General features: G+C 41.3%; 1 protein-coding gene across 14 annotated transcripts in view; it reads right to left on the bottom strand.

Moving 5' to 3' along the window:
- The window catches only part of AKAP13 (A-kinase anchoring protein 13), a 361,925-nt gene that overhangs the window by 19,007 nt on the left and 318,427 nt on the right, over positions 1 to 24,491 (bottom strand). For 9 of the 14 annotated variants that reach the window (XM_055098908.2, XM_055098910.2, XM_055098907.2 and 6 more), the window contains 12 exons: positions 21,714 to 21,781; positions 19,170 to 19,236; positions 14,032 to 14,167; positions 12,555 to 12,667; positions 11,798 to 11,950; positions 10,640 to 10,890; positions 7,868 to 7,993; positions 7,637 to 7,754; positions 6,666 to 6,914; positions 3,507 to 3,583; positions 2,747 to 2,928; positions 2,531 to 2,613 (listed from right to left, as the gene is read on the bottom strand). In XM_055098908.2, the coding sequence (XP_054954883.2) occupies positions 2,531 to 2,613; positions 2,747 to 2,928; positions 3,507 to 3,583; positions 6,666 to 6,914; positions 7,637 to 7,754; positions 7,868 to 7,993; positions 10,640 to 10,890; positions 11,798 to 11,950; positions 12,555 to 12,667; positions 14,032 to 14,167; positions 19,170 to 19,236; positions 21,714 to 21,781 (1,623 nt within the window). The remainder of the gene's footprint in view (positions 1 to 2,530; positions 2,614 to 2,746; positions 2,929 to 3,506; positions 3,584 to 6,665; positions 6,915 to 7,636; positions 7,755 to 7,867; positions 7,994 to 10,639; positions 10,891 to 11,797; positions 11,951 to 12,554; positions 12,668 to 14,031; positions 14,168 to 19,169; positions 19,237 to 21,713; positions 21,782 to 24,491) is intronic. The other 5 variants (XM_034939362.3, XM_034939357.3, XM_055098906.2 and 2 more) reach the window with 3 other exon arrangements.

Below are 24,491 nucleotides of genomic sequence, written 5' to 3'. Positions count from 1 at the left end.
CTCCTGTCTCAGCTCCATCCTGAACTGTCTTCTTTTTTTTTTGTTTTTGTTTTTTGAGACGGAGTTTCGCTCCTATTGCCCAGACTGGAGTGCAATGGTGCACTCTTGGCTCACCGTAACCTCCACCTCCTGGGTTCAAGTGATTAAGCGATTCTCCTGCCTCAGCCTCCTGAGGAGCTGGGATTACAGGCATGTGCCACCACGCCTGGCTAATTTTGTATTTTTAGTAGAGATGGTGTTTCACCATGTTGGCCAGGCTGGTCTCGAACTCCAGACCTTAGGTGATCTGCCCGCCTTGGCCTCCCAAAGTGCTGGGATTACAGGTGTGAGCCACCGCACCTGGCCTGAGCTGTCTTCTTTACCTTACCCACTTTCCTCTTGAGGACCTCATTCATCCCCATGGCTTCAATTACCTTCCATATGCTGATAATTCATTAAAAAACATCAAAAATCCTCCCCTTTCTTAGCAGCAGACCATGGCGCCCACGTGGCCACCTCTACCGAGATGCCTTGTTCTCAGCATGTGAGAAACCAATCTTTTCTCCAGCCCACTACCTCCTCCCTTTAGTGTGGAATCTCTTTCTCAGTCAACAACTCTTCATCTTCCAGGTCACCTGATTTGGAAACCTGTGAGAGATTCTGTCTCCTTACTCTGTCCTACCACCAACCGACCAGACTCTTTTTTTTTGAGACAGAGTCTTGTTCAGCCACCCAGGCTGAAGTGCAGTGGTGCTACCTCGGCTCACTGAAACCTCCACCTCCCTCTGCCTCCCGGGTTCAAGCGATTCTCCTGCCTCAGCCTCCTAAGTAGCTGGGATTACAGGCACGTGCCACCACGCCCAGCTAATTTTTGTATTTTTAGTAGAGATGGGGTTTCACCATGTTGGTCAGGCTGGTCTCGAACTCCTGACCTTGTGATCCGCCCGCCGTGGCCTCCCAAAGTGTTGGGATTACAGGCATGAGCCACCGAGCCTGGCCAACTGATCAGATTTTAATGACCTTATTTCTTACATCTCTTCCTTCTCCAGCTCATTCTCACTTAACCTATCCTAACAGTCTTCCAAATGGTCTTTGTACTTCCAGTGGCTTCCCATTCCCTCAAGCAACTCTCCTATCTTCAACATGTTAAAAAAAAAAAAATTTTTTTTTTAATTACATGAGTCCCTTGTTGCCTTTTAATACCTGGTGCATTTCCAGCTTAAGATCCCATCCCTTAGCCCTGACCCTCCAGACACACCGAACCTGTCATTCCTTGGCAGACATGTCAAGTCCTTTTTCACCTTTGCACATAACCACTCTTGTGTGCTGAGATAATTTTTTTCAGATGTAGCTCATGCACCAGCTTCTCTGTGAGACTTACTAGAGGCAGGATGAGCAGATCCCACACACGCTAATTGTGCCTGTGGTCTAATAAATCACTGTGTGGCCCATCATTGATGTATGTCTCCCCTGCTAGGGTGTGAGCTTCTCAAGGGCAAGGGCTCTTTTTAAGGAATCTTTGCATCTGTTGTACCTAGCAGTATGCCTAGCCAGGTACTTGACAAAATTTAAAGAAGGAAGATTTTTATCCTTGTCATCCTAATCATGGGCCAATAAATTTGCTATAACTCTGGCTCTGGTCTAAATCTGTCCATATTTTTAATTTCCCCCTCAGTGAGACAGAATGCTATCATCTGTATGGCTTTAAGGCCTAACCAAACTCCTTAGGTGCTTACATTTATTTAACTCTAAGCCTTATTTCTATCCAAAGCATAGTCTTTACTTTGAAACATTTGATAAGCCACTGGCAAAGAGAAAAGAGCACCAGGCTTTGCTAAGACAGGGAATAGAATTCTGGCTTAGCCACTAACTACATACGTGAGTACCAGGCTTTGCTAAGACAGGGAACAGAATTCTGGCTTAGCCACTAACTACACACGTTAACCCTGGGTAGCTTGTCCTCTGTGGGCCTCGACTGTCTCATCGGCACAATGGGGATTAGAATGCCTGTGTTGCAGGGATACTGACAAGACTACACAAAACAGTCAGCACTCAATAAATAAGGGTCAAACATAGATTGATACATACCCTGCTCCCAAAACTTCACCTCACAACTCATTTGTAAACATGCGGATAAGTGATAACGCTAGGGACTGGGGGAGGATTAAATCAGATTAACTGGAGAATTCTTTTCCCCAAATTCCTTTCTCTCCTTGTTTTAATCTTAGATGTGACTACAAATTTTGGCAAATTCGCCTGTGACAAAGTACAGAGAATGTCATGAGGTTTGAGAACACGGATCCTGAGTCAAGAGAATCAATATTCTCTTGATCCAGTATTGGAAACATCCTTGCAGCCATTCTTTACGAGGACCCATGTCAGCCTGGCCTTGGTTTATCTTTTGTTAATGGCTATTCATTTCGCTGCTTTCAAGTGCCTGCTGGGGCAGCTTTAGAACTGAGGGCAAACCCGTACCTCTAAAATCCACCAGCAGTCTTCTGCAACTGCAGACATTCCAGACAAGGGGCTCAGACCACTCGCAATGCCTCACCTTTTAATTCTCGGGCTCTGGTGTCCAACATTTTCTTTTCTTCCTCATTCTCACTAGGAATTCCTTCATCTTCATCTCTGTTCCTAATACAACCCAAACAAGACAGAACAAAAAATTCCTAAGATGTCAATTACTCTGGTCACAGTCCAGCCTGTTATGAAATCACACAGAGACATCAGGAGGGCTGGGAAGGGTGGGGCCTGATGGTTAACTTACAGGGTGTTGATTGTGTCCTGAATGATCTGAATCCAGCTGTTTCGTTCCTCTTTGGAGCTGGCATGGACTTCTACCATCTCTGGATCTGTCATCCCCATGCTGATCAGGAATAAACCTTTCTCCTCATGTGCCACTTCTCTCACAATCAGCTTCTTTAAAGAGATCACTGTTGACTTCTGGTCCTGGAAAAAGGGAAGAGGGCAAATAAAAGATACATATACAATATTCTAACTCTTAAGGACAGCTTCAATCTAAGGTAAGACCAGATGCTGTTAAAAAAGCACATAGTTTGAAAAACAAGGGCTACTTTAGGATAAAGAGAAGTATCTCCTTATTTCATTCAGATTTTAACAAAAAAAGATTTCAAAAGGGAAATAGTAATTTATGGCTCTAAAGGTTCCAGTCATGTTTTCCACACGATGAATCTTTCCAGGTTCCCCAAAGAATCCAGTCAGCAATATTATACATGAGCACCATTTATGGGCTCAAATGTGAGAAATGCTCCAGTGACAGGTTTCTTCATAGATCAAATAGTCAGATGTCCAAGACACTAAAAGAAGACTGTGATGAAACAGAATAATAATTTTTTGGGAAGAGGGGATGCCAGAAAATTCTGAGGGCATGTGGGAAATTACTCAGAGGAATTTGTCCTGAGCCATTTAATTTTAAGAGGGCGGGGGAGAGCAATAACATAGTGCTTACATTCCATAACTAAACTAGCTGCTTATAATACTATTACAAAAATAACAAATCAGCTTACCAATGATGCAAAGATGTACTTCTGGTCTTTTTCTTGAAGGAAAACTAAAATGTCAGTGAGAAGAACTGCTTGAACCTCTGGAAAATGGAAATGGGAGAAGGGAAGATAGAACGATGACTACTTAATAGTTACCCACAGTCAGAAGGGTTTTTATTGAAGGGTGTTTCAGCAACACATACACCCCTATAAGGGCAAACTATGATCTGAGATCACACTCCTCCAAAGCAACAGTTTTACAGTTCTCCAGGATTCAGATCTGGTCACCAGATTTTTAGCAGCATTTTAAAATGGGATGTATCACCAAAGCCTTGTTTTGGAAAAGTTTAAGTACTCAGTCCTAGAAAGATATATCCCATAAGACAAGATTTTAAGAATAAAATACTTTTAAGAATAAAGCTGAAAAGCTGGACTTGTACAGATGTTAAACAGCAACACATAGCAGGATACTCCAAAAAATACTCAGGTTGCAATATTTTTCGACTTCTAATTACAGTAATGGGAAAGGTGTGGGGCAGGAGACAGGAATGCTGCCCAAAGATGAAGTATAGAAATATCTAAGTCTAATGAAAAGACGTCTTCCATGCCCTCAAAAGAACAAAGAGTGGCCACACAGGCAGGCGCCTTCCAGTCTTACAGGTACATGTGAATATAGGGCTCTTTCCTCAGCTCCATATGCAATAGTCAGCTTAAACTCTTGCTCTGACTAATCCTCTAGGAGTAGGTAGTAACATTTTCCACTAGTCTCCTGAGGATGGTTTGATGTCTCTGGAGTTGAGTCTATCTCGAGCTAGCAGGCTGGCCCCTATGTAACATCTTCACTGTGGAAAGTGAAGTCCACAATTCCCTGGGAAAGGATGGAACTGATTTATGCAGTCCACGCCCCACCTTTTCTTCTACCTCTGCCGCAACTGAAATCCCCTTTCTGTGGAATTCACTGCAAAGCTATGAAGAAAACAGAAGCAAGGACATCTGATTCCTAGGGAGGTCTAATTTTTTTAGGCTAAACTACTGCAATTTTCTGTGTACTGCCATCAGTTAAGTTTTTTTTTTAAAGTTTACTTTTAAATAATTCAGGTGCCTGCACCCTCCCCCTCCCCCCAAAAAAGCAGAGACACACATTTTAACTTCATTGAATCTTGAAGTTTATATGATCAGTGTCAGTGGATCAGAGAAAAACAATCCCACCCCTTTCAAAGAGTACCCAACATAGTACTGGCTGTTCTTGGCATGAATTCACTTGGGGGTGAAAATGACTAAACACCAACTCCTATCTCTACAGGAGGCATTCTAGGCCAAAAAACCTATCGTTCTGCCGCTGGCTTGACCACAACTTTATTGCAACAGCTGGAATCTACTAGTTTTTATTTTGGGAATAAATAAATTGCTATGTAAAGGAAAGAATAAAGCGCTGGATCCAGGCAACAGCAGCTCTAGGAAATTCAGGCCTTTACAAGAAGGGGCAGGTATTTCTGAACTGCCAGACAGCGTAAAAGTCTCAAAGAGAGCTAGGGCTCTCAGAACATCACGGAATATTAAGACTGGAGGGAAGGAGCCTTAGTTTAAGTTTATCACAGAACCATGAAATACACAGCCAGCTGGTGGTGGGAAAGGAGATTTCTTTCTCTGAATCTTTTCTGCCCTTCTTTTTTATGCCTTCTGCTACAATGCAGGCCCAGATGAGCTCTTCCCCAAAGCACTGCACAGTCTCTTATCTGTCACCAGTCTCTCTTCACTCCAGCTGCACTCTAAACTGCCCCTAGTTGTCATACTGAAAAACCACCTCATGTATCCCTTTCCTGCTTGCCGTTCTCGTTTTTGAACCCATTCTTTGCCCCCTTCCCTCATCAATAGTATCAACTGTTAACTCCTCAGTCTGGAGAATGCACCTCATTACAACCTGGCCCCTCCCGTTTCTTTGGGCTGGTTTCCCGTCACTCCCCTGTCATTCACTCTGCTCTCTGTGTGAGAGTCCCGGGTGTCCACTCTTCCCTGGATGTGCCACACCCTTTCAACTCTGTGCTTCCACTTTCTCTTCCTTAGTGTGGGGAACACTTTCTCCTTATGTGCTGTCATCCTTTAAGACTTGACTCTATTGCTATTCCTCTTGCTTTCTCCTCCATTCCAGCACTCACCGCACTGTAGAGCAGGTATCTCTTTCCAAGGCTCTTCATTTTGATTTCAACTTCTAAGCAGGGTGTCCTGCTTTATTCATTGTTGAAACCAGCTGACTGCCTGGAACTTCTTTACCATTTGTTCTATGCATGGGCATTTCCTATAGCAGTTATCTACATCATCACTTATACCTCAGAAATGAAAGCAGCACCCATTTCCTCCACCTTCTTTCTATGCCAGTGAGGCTGACAGCACTGGCCTACCCTGCTTCAATGTCCTCAGCTCACTGAGGCCAGGGCGAAGGGGTGGGTATAATTCAAGGCTATTGGTGTAACATATAGGCCCATGGAGTATAGGTTTGATGAAAACAAACAAAAAAAATCAAATGTACACATAAATTAAAAAACAAGCCTCACAGCTTCTTTAACTTGATACGGCTGACTATTAGAAATGTAAAAATTAAAACCAAATGGAAAATGGGCATCCTTTATGATTTATTTTGCTTTAAAGATATACGAATATCATAAACTATAATAATAAAAAAATCTAATTGATGTGGGTTAAACTTAACTTTCTATTAGGTGTCTGGAGCTGCAAACTCCTCTAACATCTCTTGTGAACAAGTGATGTGTTTTGAACTCACAGATTCTGTGAAACTCACGGACTGTGTCTCCCTCCTTGTGAGTTTTGCCATAGATCCCAATTCCAACCTGGCTGTCCATCTCTTATAGGGGAATACACCTTCCTTGACAGCTTGCATATGTGCACCAATCTTATGCTTTGCTTTGTTTTTTTAAAATCTTATTTTCCATTTTCCCTGACTGCATCATTTCTTTGTCTTCTTCCTCTATTTTGTATGATTTTGCAGGCCATCACAAACCATTTTTGATATAAGATTATGAAGAACTAAATGCTTGTTGCTCCTGGGTGGTGTTTAGAGATGGGCTCTCCAGGAAAAAAATCTGGTAGTGAATTTCCAACAAAAGCACTTGGATTTTTGCCTGTTTTACCTGGGCACATACTTAAGACAAAAGAGCCAAGCCTTACCTTTCAACCTTCCTGCTGCATTCTTCAGAAACACACTCCCATCACGTACAAGCTTCTTCCGTTTCAAATCTTCCTTGGCAAACATCTGACCACTCTTCATCCTCATGATTGACTTGCTATCTGTCTTTGTATAAATCTCATTGAGACGCACTTTCTTTTCATAACTTGCCACTTTGCTGTCTACAGCTCCAATCACATCCTTCACCAGGCTCAAGGACTGTGCTAGATCTTCCTGCTCCACTTCATTGTCTTGGAAGGAAAGAATAATTCTGTTTTTTATGGCTCTTTTTGGACAAGGGCAGAAGCAAGGGAACCCTGACTTCTCACTCCGTATCATCTTTTCCCTTTGTGACTATGCTATCAGAGGGAAGCCAACACGTCAGAGATCATGTGCCTATCCTTCTTGCTGTCATAAGTTTGATTCTAAAAAAAGTCAGAAGTTTTCAATGATATAAATAATATGCAATCATATGTTGTGCTCTGAAATAAAAGGAACTAAAGACTTCTAGGAGGGACAGTAATAGCAGGAAGAGCAACCAAGTTTTTTTTTTATTTGTTTTACTTAATTTTTAATGTACTGCCTTGTAATCTTTAAAATAACTACCTAGGAACAGAATTAGCCGAGAGAGAAACCAGTAATTACTGATTAAGTGAAAAACAGCAGCAATTCTAGCACTTCTGGGAATAACTAGTGGAAATTATCTCCCAGCCTAGTGATAACAGAATACTGTTCAGGTCATTGAACTCTGGATGGAATCAATGTGGTGGTCCCTTTCCTTCTTGCTATCATCTTTCCTAAGTCTGGTAACATAACAGTCCAAATTTTCATTCAACAAAATTCAAGATAAAACACAAGGTCTCTTTTAGACATACTAAAGCATGAAATAGCACTTCCATGGGGCTTCCAGTACTACTGGCCACAGAGGAAACAGTCCATGACCATACAAGACTGAGTTAGAAAGGAGACTTACCTTTGGTACACTGCAATATTCTTTGGAATAAAACTGGGTACTTGGTAATCCGCTGAGTTACAAGCAATATGCACTCTGGAATTCCAAGCCTTCTAACAACTGAACTGCTCATCTTCTTCTGCAAGGGAGTAAACAGACTGTGAGGAATCACATGAAAAAGGCTCTAGTGAAAGCCGACAGGGACACATGGCTCTCAACAATGACGGGGATTTTCATGTTTCTTATCAATACCTTTACAAAGGCTTGAAAACGCTTATCCTTGGCATAAAGGTCTTTGAAGTAGTTTACAGACTGGTTATGTTGCCCACAAAACTTGCCATATGTCTTCTTTAAACGTTCTGCATTCTCACCTGAAAACTGCAGAGAAAAGAGAACAGAAGTTATGCCATGGGGCGCCAAACTCATAATACCATTTTGTAAAATGTTTCCAGTCTAGTTGTAAAAGTCAAGAGCGCTTCCTCATAAATTCTCCCAAAAGAATGAAATGGTGCAGCAGCTTTGGAAAGCAGTCTGGCAGTTACTCAAGAGGTTCAACTTTAAATGGGTAGACTATATGGCATATGGATTAAATCTCAATAAAGCTGTTATACAGATTTGAAAAACAACAAAAAATTAAAGAAACTTTATGTACTGTGCACACGGAAAATGCAAAATGTATTCTAACTTCTATTTGTCATAAACAGAGTAATAAAACAATGAGATTCACTAGGAGTTTTTCATGAGACAATCTTAAATATCTGACCTTGATAAGTTAGACAGACATCACAAACAGCCATCATACCTAGGTATCTGTTTGTACTACTTACTTCAGGCCAGCAGTCCTAATAATTCTATGAGGCCCTTAAATCATTCCCAAATGTGTGCAATCTCAATGATTCCTCTAAAGGTATGTTCACTTTGCACTAAATCAATGAATTTCTGTATGCAGTTCATAAAATACATGCTAATTATTGATTTCCATGTACTACAAACCTCCAGAGGCAACACAAATTGATCCTTACCAAAAAACTGGAAAGAAGGATCAGGGTAGATTTTCACTTCACCATTTACCAATGGAGGAGCTGAGACAGAGGGACAGTAAGTTATCTGCTCATATGACAAAGCAAATGCCCCAAAGGTTGATCCTACCACTGGCACACAGAATGAGCAAACGGATACTATGAGTTAAACTGTGAATTCTAGCACCAAAGATCTTACTAGGGGTTGTACACAAGTACAAGGAGGTACAAATGGTAATACAAGTCAAAGTTTGATGAAGTACTAAGTTAGAGAAAGTAAAAGTTAGATGAAACCAGAGAGGAGGGGCAGAGAGAGAGAAATGAAAATGCCCAAGGGGATGTTTCAGGAGGAAAAGTCATCACTTGTAGGTCTTAATTTTGAGCTCTATCTGTTGCAGCTATCTGTGTTCATTTACCGCACTGCATTTGCATTTATTTCATAACATGCTTACTTTTACTCCTAGGAGTTCCCTGACGCAGAGGCCTAAGCCATATATCCCCCTTTGTAGTTCTACCTGGCATTTAATAGATGCTCAGTAAATACCTGAAAAATGAATGAGTGAATGTGCTAATAAATTAATGAAGTGAGGGGTATGGCCTCAAGAATACAAAGGAAAGACAAAATTTACAATTCTCAGACAAATGTTCCAACAATTAAGCCTCTGCTTCTACACAGCAGCAGGTATTTGCCCAAAATCTTTGGGGAATTTGCATCTTTGGGGAATCTGCATCTTTGGGGAAATATATAGTCAGATGTACATGTTATATACCCCTCTGCCAGTAAAGGTAATACTGGCAATGTGTTTTTCAAGAAGAATATTTTAAAAAGAAACATTAAAATCTGTCTATGACAATCACATCTACAAGTACCAAAGTAACTTTTAGCTGAATTTTTTGGAGTATGACTAAAACCATACCACACCTTGATGAAAGTATCAACAATACATATTTTATTAAGCATTTTACAGATAGTCACTTATTCAACTTTCTGTGCTTCAGCTGGTTTTTAGACACATGAGATCCTTCTGATTTGAGGCAGAGGGGAAAGTTGAAGATTTCCAACACACACACACACACACACGGTTTGTTTTTAAATGTTGAGCTGGGGTCTCACTCTCTCGCCCAGGCTGGAGTACAGTGGCACGAGCATCACCATGGCTCGCTGCAACTTTGAACTCCTAAGCTCAAGTGATCCTCCCACCTCAGGCTCCTGAGTGGTTGGGACCACAAGTGTGCACTACCACACCTGGCTCATTTTTTCACTTTTTTTTGTAGAGACAGCTCTTGCTACGTTGCCAGGCTGGTCTTGAACACCTGGCTTCAAGCAATCCATCCGCCTCAGCCTCCCGAACTGTTGGGATTACAGGTGTGAGCCACTGTGCCCAGCCCCAAATATTTAAATAATTTTCGATTTTTTTTTTTGAGACAGAGTATCACTCTGTCTCCCAGGCTGGAGTACAGTGGCATGATCTCGGCTCACTGCAACTTCTGCCTCCCAGGTTCAAGCGATTCTTATATCTCAGTCTCCCATATGCCACCACGCCTGGCTAATTTTTGTATTTTTAGTAGAGACAGGGTTTTATCATGTTGGCCAGGCTGGTCTTGAACTCCTGACCTCAAGTGATCCGCCCTCCTCATCTCCCAAAGTGCTGGGATTACAGGCATGAGCCACTGTGCCTGGCCATATTAATTGATTTCTTATACTGTTTCTGATGATGGCACAGACTCTGAGGAAGAAAAACTAAGTTTTACTGAGCATCTATCATATGCATTAGGTACTTTATATATACCCTCCCTTTAACTTTCCAAAACAACATTAGGAGAGAAACCCTACTGTCTGCATTTTACAGAAAAGGAAATCAAGGCTCCAGAGAAATTAAATAAGTTCCCTGAGCTTACACAGATAATAAATGGTAGAAAGAAGATGTGAATGCATGGCTGTGGAACCCCATGACTTCCCTTTTTCCCAGTGTATGTAAGAACCTGAGATCCTTCCCATTCTCACCTGATTTACAAGCACATCCCCTATCCTCTTGATGAGAAAGTTCTTTTCACTTTTATCCACCAGAGACTCCTTCTTCCGCTCCAGAATCCTCTGGAAGAATTGGCTATGGATACTGATCAGCTCATCCAAACAGGGGAACAGCTTTTCTACCATCTGCTGCTCAAAAAGCAGATCCGCCATCATCCCCTGGCTGTACACACCACTCATGATCTTGAGAGTGCGGACATGATGAAACTCTGTCTGCATCAACTCTAAAAGGAGGAAAAAGATCAAGTGTCAGGAACACTCTTCTATAAGCATTCTCCCTCAAAGATCATCTGCTGCAGTCCCAAAGCTAGTTTAGAGCCCAATTTGAACCTTAAAATTGGGTCAATAGCTATCTTTCCCCTAAAAGTGTTCTCGTTTTTTTGTTTTTTTTTAAGACAGGGTCTGGCTCTGTCACCCAGGCTGAAGTGCAGGCTGAAGTCATGGCTCATTGCAGCCTCAACCTCCTGGGCTCAAGCGATCTTTCTGCTTTAGCCTCTCGAGCAGCTGGGGCTGCAGGTACACGCCATCACGCCTGGCTGATTTTTGTATTTTTTATAGAAATGGGGTTTCACTATGTTCCCAGGCTGGTCTTGAACTCTGGGCTCGAGTGATCCACCCACCTCAGCCTCCCACAGTGCTGGGATTACAGGTATGAGCCGCTGAGCCTGGTCAAGTGTTTTCATCTTATTCCTCTATTTTTTACGTGTCCTATTTTCTGATAATAGGTACACCGGATTCCATCAGTCTTAAATTATGATTTCCAAAGAGGTCTTCACTGGCTTCAGCACCTGTCGTAACTGACTGTATACCCAGTTCTCAGAAATGACTTGTGTTTAGTCTAGTTTTTTGTGTAGGTAAGGAACAAAACTGAGATATCTCTTTCTAGGACTGCTGTATAAATAAGTACTCATATATAAGTACAATGTTCAGTAGAACTGAAAACAGAAGAGTGGGGCAAAAAGGAGATAGGATACAAACAGGACCATGTCTCTGTACCTTAAAGTTTTTAAAGGAAATCTTTTCAAGAAGCCACATACTAAAAAACTGATTTTTCATAGTCCAACAAATTACTGCTTAAAAATGCTGGAAAATGGAAATCAAATATAATCAGAGCAAAATGAAGACTCTCACCATATATTACTTCTTGCCGTTTGACCACATCTTTCTTTTGCTGTTTTAGAAACTTGCTGTCTATTATCCGACTCCAAGACTCTGCTTCCAGCTGTTTGGACTCAATCTCAAAGTCTCCCAGTAGTTGTCCTTCATTCATGTCTGTACCTACTCCTCAATATATCAAAAAATCAATATCAGAATCAGGTTTGTGACCTGTAGAATGAGCCTATGTTGGACTTTCCTCAAGATGATAGTTGATTTCATAAGACACATGAATACAGGGGATATTCACAGAGATCATATTCTAGTACCAGAAAAAAATCAATATCCTGTTCAGGAGTGACAGACTCTACATTCGAGACTTAGGTTAAGAGTAATAAACATAACATAAATCAAACATGATTACGACATGACTTCTATCTACACGAAGTTAAGAATTGGAAGGGACCTGGTACCTTTTCATATTTAAGAGAGCAGGCTTACAATTGCTCTGTGAGCTAGAACTGTGCATGTACAAAAGTCTAAGGGAAGGAAAAGATTTGTACTAAAGAGTATGCCCACATTGAAATAAATGACATCCTTCACTTGACAGCTGCTGGATGAGTCTGATTACGCAGTCATTACAAAGCACTGGACACTTTACTGACAATTTAGAGAATCTTCACGGGAAACAGAAGAGGCAGGTACTGTCACTCCATTAAGACTTATATTCTAGGTAATGACACACACACAGTCCCTACAGAGGCATAAAATACGGGCCATAACTTCCTCTTACCCTCATCAGTAAGTGATTCTGTTGATTCATTGACCTTGCTGATTTTATTTAGTGAGTCTGTTGAATGAGACAGGAATTTCCAGGTGTTTGACATGTTCTCATCATTGCCAACTCTGGGGACAAAAGAAAAATACATACTGTCAAATACATTCTGATAACCTATGGCTTGCATTCTTAAATGAGTACCTGAAGACTCCAGAATGACAACTGGCTGGAAGTACTACAGTGACTGAAGACAAATTGCTTATGTCGGGGCCACAGCAACATGCACATGGCCTGGTAACAAAGTCGGGAGCATTTAGTATCACTGGAGACTCAAATTGTGAGGACTTTTTGAGCCTTTTTAAAGAAAGTGATAAGAAGCAAGGGGAACTTTCTTCCATCAAACCATGTACACATTATATAAGAAACTTTCTGTCTAAAACTTATTGCCTAACCAGTACACTGTATTTTCTGTTCTCTAACTACAGATCTAGCACTTACGATCAACTATGTTCTCTTTGGACTTTCTCAATCCCAACTCACCAGCTAGCACAGCAGGCACCCAATTGATGTGTGAGTAGACACAATAGCAAGAACACTTTAAAGATCAACTTTTGAAAGTTACAATGCATACAAACTTTAGTAATGTTACAACTTTTGAAAAGTACACTTTTGGAAATAATGAGAATACAAAGACAAAACAAAACAAAACAAAACAAAAATACCTGAAACTTTTTAGAGGAGGAGAAAACATTAGCCAGCACAGAGGTTAGGAATTACAAACAAAAGGAGACTTTTGCATCCTTTAGTTAGGAATTTTGCTCCAAGATAGGTTAAAGAGATACTCTGAGTCCTACATTTGAAATGGCTTATTCACCCGACGGGAAGGCAGGCATCTTACCCAAAATAGTCAGCAACATCATTATCAGCCCCCTGCTAACCACTTGACAGCCAAGGCCTGGCCAGGAGACCAGAAAAGAAACTCAGTGCAAACGAGTGAGTGAGAACCTAATAGTAATAATTGGCTCAGCACTCACCTCCATGAAACTGACTTAAGTGTTAAAAGGCAAAGATGTAAAACAGAGGTAAGAAGAAACAAAACAACCAGATTTATCTGAACAACAGAAAAGCATGACATCTGTAAGTGGTTGCAACCCAAAATTCTGAATTAAATCACCCTTTTTCCTATTCCTACTTATTTTGATCTAAAAAATCATCTTTTTAGAACTCAGATTCTTCAAAAGTAGGGCTGATGATATACAAAAAGCCTACAGCAACCAGCCTGCTAAGGGTATTTAAAGGAGATCCTTGCGACAGAATGACCATCATGACATGCATCAGAAACATAATCCCCATCGTCCTTGTCTGCACCAACCCATGACCTTATAGATTTATTTCTTAAAAAAAAAAAAAAAAGCTTTTTGTCATATGATGTGATTATTATGCTCTGGTCACCTAGATGCCAACTGTGCTATCTTTAAATATCTCCACTTACCCAGTAATGTTCTGTATGGAGACACTTTTGGAGAGTGAGACACTCTGCTGGGATCGTCTATTGGCAAATATTGGGGTGGTAGTGGTTTCATCCACCAGGAGGACTGCGGACCGAGGACGCTCCTTGGGCTGTGAGGCTGCAAAAGGAGGACACTAACTGAAGCATCACCCATCCAGTTCCACCTAGTACTGACCCATCTGACAAATAACAAACAGAAGTAAGGCGCTTTACAGTGGATTTGCCCTGGAACTGTAAGTTTGTATAAAAACTCCATGGAGGATAGTTTGGTGATAACTACTGAAATTGTAAATGCCTATATTCTTCGATCCAGCAATTTCACTTTTAGGCTATGTTTATTTTACAAGATATACCTGCATATTCGTGAAATGATGTTATGTCCAAAGTTATTCAATGCAACACCATTGGTAAAAGCAAAAGACTGAAAATGACATGAGTATCACAAGAAGACTGGTGAATAAGTTATAGTACACCACACAGCAGAATACAATGCCACTTACAAAAAATGAGGGCACTTTCCAAGTACTGACACAGATAGATCTATCTCCAAGATCTATTAAGGGGAGGAAAATCAAAGTGCAGAACAAAGTATACAACAGGCTATCTTTCATGCTTAAAAGAAAGAAAAATAATCCAAGTTGTATTTACTTTAACAAGCGAACTCCAGGAAAATAAACAAAAAAAACTAAGAAGACTGGTTACCTCTGGGGTGGGATAGGCAACGGGGATAAAGAATCCTGTGGGAGTATTACGTATTTTAATATTTAAGCTGCAAATAAGATTGAAAGAATTTCTTTGTTTTTGAGATGCAGTCTTGTTCTGTCGCCCAGGCTGGAGTGCAGTGGCGCGATCTTGGCTCACTGCAAGCTCCGCCTCCTGGGTTCATGCCATTCTCCTGCCTCAGCCTCCCGAGTAGCTGGGATTACAGGCACCCGCCACCATGCCCGGCTAATTTTTGTATTTTTAATAGAGACGGGGTTTCACTACATTGGCCAGACTGGTCTCAAACTCCTGACCTCATGATCTGCCAGCCTCGACCTCCCAAAGTGCTGGGATTACAGGCGTGAGCCACTGCACCTGGCCCCAAGATTGAAAGAGTTTTAAGGGTAAAAGGAACCTTAGAGATAACTGGGAGCAGCGTTCTTTAGGACCGTTCACCATGAAGACATCTGGAGTGCCTGTTAGATATGGAATTTCAGCCCCCCCTTGTCTTCTAGGGGTGGAACCCAAGAGTCTACATATCTTACAGGCTCAAGTGATTCTTCTGCTCACTGCTAGCGAGCACAGATTTTGATGATTTCCTTTAATTTACAGATGAGGAAAATTTAACACTTGTTTAACACCCGTAACTACAGATGACCCTTGAACAACATGGGTTTGAACTACATAGATCCCCTTATATGTAGAATTTCTTCTGCCTCTGCCACCCCTGAGACAGCAAGACCAACCCTTCTTTTCTTCCTCTTCCTTCTTGGTCTACTCAATGTGAAAACGACAAGGATGAAGACCTTTATGATGATCTACTTCCACTTAACAAACAGTAAATATATTTTCTCTTCCTTATGATTTTTAAAATAACATTTTTTCCTTTGGCTTAATTTATTGTAAGAATACAGTATATAATACATATAACAAACAAAATGCATTAATTGACTGTTTATGTTATTGGTAAGGCTTCTGGTCAACAGTAGGCTATTAGTAGGTAAGTTCTGGGGGAGTCAGAAAGTTTTATGTGGATTTTTGACTGCATGGGGGTGGGGCTGGCACACCTATCATCTGAGTTATTCAAGGGTCAATTCTAATTTGTTCTCATAGTGCATATTTCTCATTAACATGACTAAAGAGGAAACTGGAGATCTAATTTGCTAAAGTGGTCGCGCTGGCACTTGGGAACATTTTTCCTTGGTAATGGACTTGCTGTCCCATTCACAGGTTGCATTATCTGTCCATCCCCAGGAGTGTCAAGAGGTGAAGGAAATAAGACTGGGGTGGTAGTTATGACTTCACAGTATTTCAGGATGTCTTTGACTCAATGAGCATTAATATAATCATTAATTTCCAATTCAAATTCTATTTACAAGATGATGACACAATAAAATAGCAGAAACCCGACATTCTAAAACCTGACCAGATTCTAGCTGCAGAAAGTACACAAGGATTATGGGATGTGGCCCTACCCCTCTGCACCCACCCCCACCCCCACCCAAGAGAAAAAGAGCAAGTGGGTAGAAAAGAGAATGAGCTTAAGAGTTAAAGGGCCTGGAGCATAACCTGAATGTTTCTGAAGGGAGGTCAGTGAGCGGATAAAATCTGATGGAGGAAGAAAACACTAGTTCTTGAAGAATTGCAAGGATGTGGATGGGTCAGAAGAAAAATGAGAGGACAATTCTGATGAGAAGAACCATGGAATGAAGGCAGAAGTAATTATGTAGTATTAATGTAAAAGGGAGACACAGAGTAGAAGAGGAAGCAGGTAGAAGGAATTAGTGAAAGGGCTGGAAAAGCAGAATGATGTTAGGCAGAGCTCATAATAACTTGTATCTAAAAGCCAGCGTAGGGGGAAGAAAATAACAGCTTTCCTTATTTGTAACCAACCCATATTCTACCCAAGTAAGTGACTCAATATTGCTGTTTCCTTATTTGTGATGATTATAGCAGTGAAAGCTAACACTTAAGGAATGTTTTCTGCTAAGTACTTTATAGGTATGATCTGATTTAAACCTGACTACCACCCTATGATACTATTATCATCCCCTTTTACAGAGGAAGAAAATGAGGCACAGAGAGGTTTGGTAATGTCCAGTTACACAGCTCTTAAGCAGTAGTGTCAGACTTGAATCCATACAATTAGAATTCACAATCTGTACTCTACACCACTATGTTGCCTCAGTGGAGTACAACAGGAATAAGAATATTTGTGGGAGGGCCAGCTACAGTGGCTCACGCCTATAATCCCAGCACTTTGGGAGGCCAAGACAGACAGATCCCTTGAGGTCAAAAATTCGACACCAGCCTAGCCAACATGGTGAAACCCTATCTCTAGTAAAAATACAAAAATTAGCTGGGTGTGGTGGCTCACACCTGTAATCCCAGCTACTTGGGAGGCTGAGGCAGGAGAACTGCTTGAACCCAGAAGGCGGATGTTGCAGTGAGCAGAGATTGTGCCACTGCACTCCAGCCTGCGTGACAGAGTAAGACTGTCTCAAGGAAAAAAAAAAAAAAATACTTGTGGGGATCAAAGGTAATACTCATGAACCTTGCACATAATAGGCATTTGTTTTTAAGAAAGACATGAAAATAAGAAAGAAAACAGACTTCTGAAACAACAGATAATGTCACAAGAAAAAAAGCATTTTAGGAAGCTAGACATAAAAAGTATGTGGAATGGGTAAGATCACAGACTAAAAGTGGGTATCAACCTGGAGAAGCTCCTCTTCCAGTCATCTACGTGTGAAGATGGATAAAAACCAGATTAAATATATCTAAAGGGAATCACTCTCTTCTGGGAGTGTAGACTAGTACAGCCATTCAGGAGCTATCTGGAAGTACTCAGAGAAATTGGGCATAAAGGAGCGGTTTTCAAGCTTGAGTGGGCATCAGAATCACCTGGAGGATCTATTAAAACACAGACCAGGCTGGGTGCGGTGGCTCATGCCTGTTATCTCAGCACTTTGGGAGGCCAAGGCATGAGGACTGCTTGAGGCCAGGAGTTTGAGACGAGCCTGGGCAACGTAGTGAGACCCCGTCTCTACAAAAAAAAATTAAAAAATCAGCCAGGCATAGCGGCGCACACCTGGAGTGCCAGCAACTCAGGAATCTGAGGTGAGGGGATTTCTTGAGCCCAGGAGTTTGAGGTTACAGTGAGCTATGATCACACCACTGCACTCCAGCCTGGGTGACAAAGCAAGACCCTGTCTCTATTAAACACACTCCCACACACCACAAAAAAACACAGAATGCTGGTCCCATCCCACGGTTTGTGATTCACAGATCAGGGTGGGGCCCAAGAATCTTTACTTCTAAAAACCTACATTTTCAAGAACACTGCCTGGGAAGTCTCACAGAAGCTCCCATGGAGCCAGCTAAGAAGATATTAATCATTGCATTATTTATGGTAGTAGCTGGAAGCAAAGTAAATATTCTGTCTCTAGGGGAACTTTAAATGTGAAATATGCTTATGAAAGAATACCATGCCATAGTCTGAAACAATAGCGTACAATAACATGCATATCTCAAAACGATATTGAGTGAAAAAAATAAGCAGAACATATAAGCATAAGTCATATTATCTAATTTAAATTCATACAAAATAATACATTTTTTTCAAAGTATACATATGTCTAAAAATATGGCAGATTAGAAGGACATACATTAAATATACTACAGTGGGAATGAGACAGGGAATGGGGAGTGAAAAGGGAAAAGTATCAGTAAAATCAAAGTGGAGTCTTCTATGCACTTTTGAAAATGGTTTGTTGTGAATGGAAGAGTGTGATTTACTCAATTCTGAATAACATTTGAGGTCCTTAGAAATAATTTTAAAAAGAACTATTTTCTATAACTTCTCAGTTTAGAAAGAAGTTTAGGCCAGGCATGGTGGTGCATGCCCGTAATCCCAGCTACTGGGGAGGCTGAGGCAGGAGAATCGCTTGAACCAGGGAGGCGGAGGTTGCAGTGAGCCGAGATTGTGCTATTGTACTCCAGCCTGGGCGACAGAGAGAGACTCCGTCTCAAAAAAATAATTAAAAAAAAGTTTAACAAGCCAGATCTCATTTGATTTGTATGATTGTAAGGCACTAAAAACAAGTCTTTTAATTCTCGACTATTATTAAAGAGGAAATTGAGATGCGCAGGGGTCACTTGCTTAAACACACAGGGCAAAGGTGCTGCCTTTAAGCTAATACACAGACTGTTTTAGAAACCTTCCAAGAGGGTTTGATGGTATAATGTTAAGGTATGGGTCAAGGAATCTGCAGGATAAAACAGCAGCCTTCTCTCACTTACCACAAAATAGGTATTCATATCTTGACTATGAATAATAACTGAATATTACAACAGCAGTTTTACATTCAGAACCAGAAAGTCAGAAAGGGAATTGAGAGGTGGGCTGAGCTACTTACGCTTGTTTCTCATAATGACCGTGGGCAGTGATGATGTGTCATGTGCCTGAAGGCTCCCTTTGGGCTGCTAAAGAGAAAGAAAGTAAGTCCATTGACCAAATTCACCTCTGTCAAGCCCTGAGAAGCCGAGTAGGAAGGGAGCAAGCAGTTCAGCTTCCTTTCCCACTCTGCTTTTTGCACTGCCCTAAGCACCCTGTGTCCCAGCCACGGTCGCCCCCAATTGCCATCCTCTAAGCCTGCCACGTACTCCAATGCCGTAGATGCTGTCTATCCTGCCTGGAATGCTTTTCTCACCTTCAGAAGCATGGCATTCTTCCCCTTTAAGACGATTTAAGGGTTGCCTCCTTGGTAAAGCCATCTATAGCTTCTCTCCTCTCCTCACCCAAGGCAGTGACTGGCACCTTTCTCATTTATAGTAACTGTCCGTCTTCCCCAGTAGATTGCTGGTGCCTTAAGGGCAGCATCTTTTGACTTTTGCATTTCATTTCCAGTAACTAGCATTTACAAGGTGCTAAATTATTGGGTAAAATACTAATTTTAGTTAATACTTTCGTTGTAGCCATGTAGCAAAAATAGTTTGAGAGATTATAGATTGAAGCAATTAATCTGAGATAAATCATTAGAAGAAATAGGTTACTTCCTATTTAAAATGAAATTCCAGGCAGGGTGCGGTGACTCACACCTGTAATCCCAGCACTTTGGGAGGCTGAGGTGGGTGGATCACCTCAGGTCAGGAGTTCGAGACCAGCCCAGCCAACATGGTGAAACCCTGTCTCAACTAAAAATATAAAAATTAGCTGGGCATGGTGACGGGCACCTGTAATCTCAGCTACTTGGGAGGCTGAGGCAAGAGAATTGCTTGAACCTGGGAGGTGGAGGTTGCAGTGAGCCAAGACTGTGCCATTGCACTCCAGCCTGGGTGACACAGTGAGACTCTGTCTCTAAAATAAAATAAAATAAAATTCCCCCTTTTAGGTTATATTCTCTTATATGGGAGATGCTATATCTCTATCATGATCATTCTGTATAAACTAGTACATTCACAACAATTGAGTCTTATCAGAGATCACAAACTCAAATGACTATGGTGCCGGCAGGTAACAAATGACAGAAGCAAGCTGGGGTGGGGTGGGGTGTGGGAAGGCAGTGGCGGCCTGGAACTGGCATATCCTGTCTAAAGGAGGCAGCACCACTCAGCTCCAGCCATCCCTCCCCCTCCCTCCCTGTGAGGTGCTCAGGCGCCACTGATGGAGCCAACTCCTGCCCTCAGCCTGCTTAATGAGTTTGGAGCTTATATTCTAGTGGGGGGAAGATACAGACTATAAAAAACTATATAATAATAAATAAAGATGGGTAAATACAGACTCTAAGAAGGTGATAAGTACTATGGAAAAAAGGAAAAACTGGGAGTGCTGGGTACAGGGAAATATCAGGGAGCCAAGGGTTATAAATCTTCCAGTTTTTTCAGGAGAACTTAAGAATCCAAACTGATATAAAACATGATTTTGAAAGAGCTGCACTAACTCACATTTTAAAAATACTACATGAGCCAAACAAAATATGTGTCCATGGGCTAAAGAAGATCTGGGCTATCCTATTTTTTGCCATTTTGACACTAGTTTTAGTGCTTCTCAAAGTAAGGTCCTCGGACTATCAGCATCATCTGGGAACTTACTAGAAATGCAAATTCCTGGACTCTCCCCCAGAATCTGAAACTCTGGGAGTGGGGCTCAGTAAGTTGTCTTTCAATAAGCCCTCGAGTTGATTCTGATGCACATTCCAGATTGAGGTCATGGCACTAGATAACTGTGTTTGGTGACTGACGAAGCACACAGCTCATTAATCATCTGTGTCGACATAGTTGGAAAGCACTCCTTTGACAAGGAATGAAGAGACACTTACAGGTGACTAGAACATTGAAAACCTCACAGGCTACCTAAAAGGTATGGCCCCTAACCCACACTTTTTTTTTAAGGGCCACTGGAAAAGCATGATTACATAGCATACATGCTCAGGGCAGATACCACCATAAAACAGGCACTTTCTATTCTTACGTCATGTGATCAGAGCCACCTATATTACATACCTGAGGAGAAAAGTGCTACCAGACAGGCTGGGGCTAACCATAACACCCTCCCCACCCCCACCAGCAGGTCAATGCCCCTGACCTCCACCTGCCGCCCTGATAGTCCTGAAGGAGGAAGACAGGTGTATGAACAGCAGGGTAGGCCTGCAGACATAGTTAAGAAGAAAACCACTTTAAGAGCAATACAGAAATATTAAAATCACGAAGAAATGTATATTGAACGTGAAGAAGTCCTGAAAGCATTTTCTTTTCTGAAAGTCTAATTCTCCAGTGTTACTCAAGAAGAGGATTGATCGCTTAAGAGAAAAAATATTTTTTAGTTATAATTTGTTCTCAAAGTTGGTACCAAATGATTAAAATAAACAAAATCCACCACAACCTCAACTCTCCCAACTCCCGAGGATTTTGCTGGTTTAAACCCTTTTATTTTAAGCCTTGGTTTAGCCGGAAAGTCTTACCTTCATTTTGACCTTTGCACAGGAGGCTAGACTTTCTCGGCAGCCTTTGTGGACAAAAGCACTGCAATCTGAAAAGAAAGCAAACCCAAGGTCACATGGACAAAGCAAACAGATCCCCGATTCTGAGTTTCCACTGCTGCCACAAGTGGCCTCTGAATTTCAAAGCGAAGTCACTCACATGTGAGAATGTGACTGAAATCAAACTGCAGTCCTCTTCTAGGAAGCAGGTCTGTGATGTTATTTGGAGGAGGAAAAACACGAGCAGATGTGATTTTTTTTTTTTTCGGTGTTTGTGTCTTTATTTGGAAACCAGGAGACAGATTACAGCTTAATGAGAGGAACAACGACTCAAGTGATCTGATGGGAAGGGTGAGTTTCCTGGCCCTTAGGAAGCAACAGATGTGATTTCTAATCAACAAAAACTAGTTAAGTCTGGAACTTTTCAGACAGGAAGCTGAGAGGCTACCAAAACTAAAAGTGAAAGTGTCTGCCATCAATGTATAAGTCTAAATTACAAATAAATACATTAATAAAGCCCCTAACAGGGGTTACAAAATTTGTATGACTGTAATAAAGCACAGAATATAAAATCTGAAAAGCTTAACTACGCTGGGCTTTTTGCACCCCATTCTCTGAGACAGGAACCACACACGAAAGGTCACTGGAACCCCCACATGCACCTCTGGGAACTGTGACTTAAGAGAAAATGGAGACTTCTTGAAAGATAAAGCAGAAACCACAATTTGGCAAGGACAGCATTTTATCTCAATTCCTTTACTTTTCACTCCCTTGGCCTACAAAGGGCCACTGACGTAAAAACCCAGGCCTCTGTGTCTCAGAAGGCTTACCATCAGCTCTCAGCGCTGCTATAAAGTCACATAACAGAACTGTTCCAGGAAGCCAGAGGTAAAGCAGAAACAAGTGAAAGATCTGTCTGTGGGGACACTCGAGGAGACACTCTCATGGGAAGGGCTCACTCAGGAAATCAACCACAGATACCATTCACTAGGCAATGCCTCACAGAGTGATTCAGGAAGCATCACAGGTCCTGCCTACATCAACTCACCAGTTAAGGGCCAACATCTCTTTTGGGCCAACATCTCTTTTAGCCTAGACACATGGATTTGTAGGGGACTGGAGTGATGATGGGGAGGGGAGGAAACCAGAAAGGAGACTGCTAGAATCCCAGACCTCAAAGGCCTTTTCCATGCCTTTTGTAACACTTCCTTTAACACCCACTTGGTTCACAGGTCTCCTCCTTAATACCACTGGCACAGTGTATTGAGACTCTCTTAGGTTTTTCTCTATCCCCTCTCTGGGGCAGGGACCATTCACCCACTGCTGAATCTTCAAATTAAGCCTCTCCAGCATAGTGCCTAGCTCATGCATCCTATTCAAATGCTCCTCTCTCGGCCCTACTATGCCTATTTAAACTAAAATTAGATGAATTCCCTGACACAGCCTTGATTACAGTATGTCAAACATCAATTTAGTAACAGAAAAGGACAAACAGCTGTCAAACTAAATTTGACGTAGGTCCTGGCTCTACATGTATGTATGTACTAGTATGACCCTAGTCCCTTCTCAACAGGCCTCCATTTCCTCATCTATAAAATTAAAAAGGAGGAATCACATTTTCCCCCAGGTTCCCTCTGCTGTGATTCTATCAGATGGGTAAGTGAGTTTCAGGCTGCTGGACCCACAGCAAGAAGCGTAACAAAGTGGTCGAGGCAAACGGCTTTATTTATTTTCTAGTAAGCCAAAACATGTTTCTGCCCATCCTCACGAGCACTATTCTTACTCAGGGTGTATGGTGCACCTCCCCTCCTCTGCCACAGAGATGCCCGGGACTTGCAGCTGGCATGCTCCTTTCTGGTTTCTTCCTCTCCCATTAGTTGATCCATCATCTCCTTCCCATGCACAGACTTGAAAGCCCACCCCACTCAAACCCTTTCTCTTCACAAATCCCCACTCAGCTAAAGTCTTTCAAATACATCATCTTTAAGTCCATTTCTCTTTCCCTTCTACAGAAAAAGTATAAAAAGACTATGAGCAGGCAAAGTCAATGATTAGTAGATCTATGTTTATCAGCGTGCTGAATCCTCAATATATAATGCTGAAGAGAATAAAGCAAATTACAAAAAGAGGTACTGTATGGTAGTATTTATGTAGGCTAAAAACAAAAACAAATTATATGTTGTTTATGTATGAAAATAAATTATAAAACACAGACTACGAATGCACTCAATTCATGACAGTCCTTGTCCATGGGGAGGAAGGAAGATGCATGGAGCAGGGAAACAAAGGGGAATCTGAACTTAACCATAATGGTTTCTTAAAAAGTGAAACAATCTGAAGCCGTCTGACAGAATGTTACTATGTGTTCATTCTGAATCATGGTCACATATGTGATAAATTACCTATGTATAATACTTTGTATTAACATTTTTCAAAATTAAAAAAAATTTTTAATTTTAAAAAAATCATCACACTCTAATGTCGTTCAAAGTTCCTTGGATTTGCTTATAAACATTTCCATATCCTTTTGCATAATCCATTTATTGCATCTTGTGATAACTTAAAGATAAGATTTTATTGTCTTATAATCCAGTTAAAAAAGTATATTTTTTTCTTTTGTTTTACTGAAAATCTATAATATTTTAGGCACCTAAGGGCAACACAGGAGGTGGTAGATTTGCTGGAGAACCAGCTACTAATTCTGATCTGCAAAAGTGTCCAAGAACACTATGGGCAGAATTTGTTTCCAAGTTCTGTTCT

Source organism: Pan paniscus, chromosome 16 (assembly GCF_029289425.2).
Source record: "Pan paniscus chromosome 16, NHGRI_mPanPan1-v2.0_pri, whole genome shotgun sequence".
Classification (NCBI taxonomy): domain Eukaryota; kingdom Metazoa; phylum Chordata; class Mammalia; order Primates; family Hominidae; genus Pan; species Pan paniscus.
Note: the sequence above shows the minus strand (reverse complement) of the source record. Positions and strands in the feature narration are given on the sequence as shown.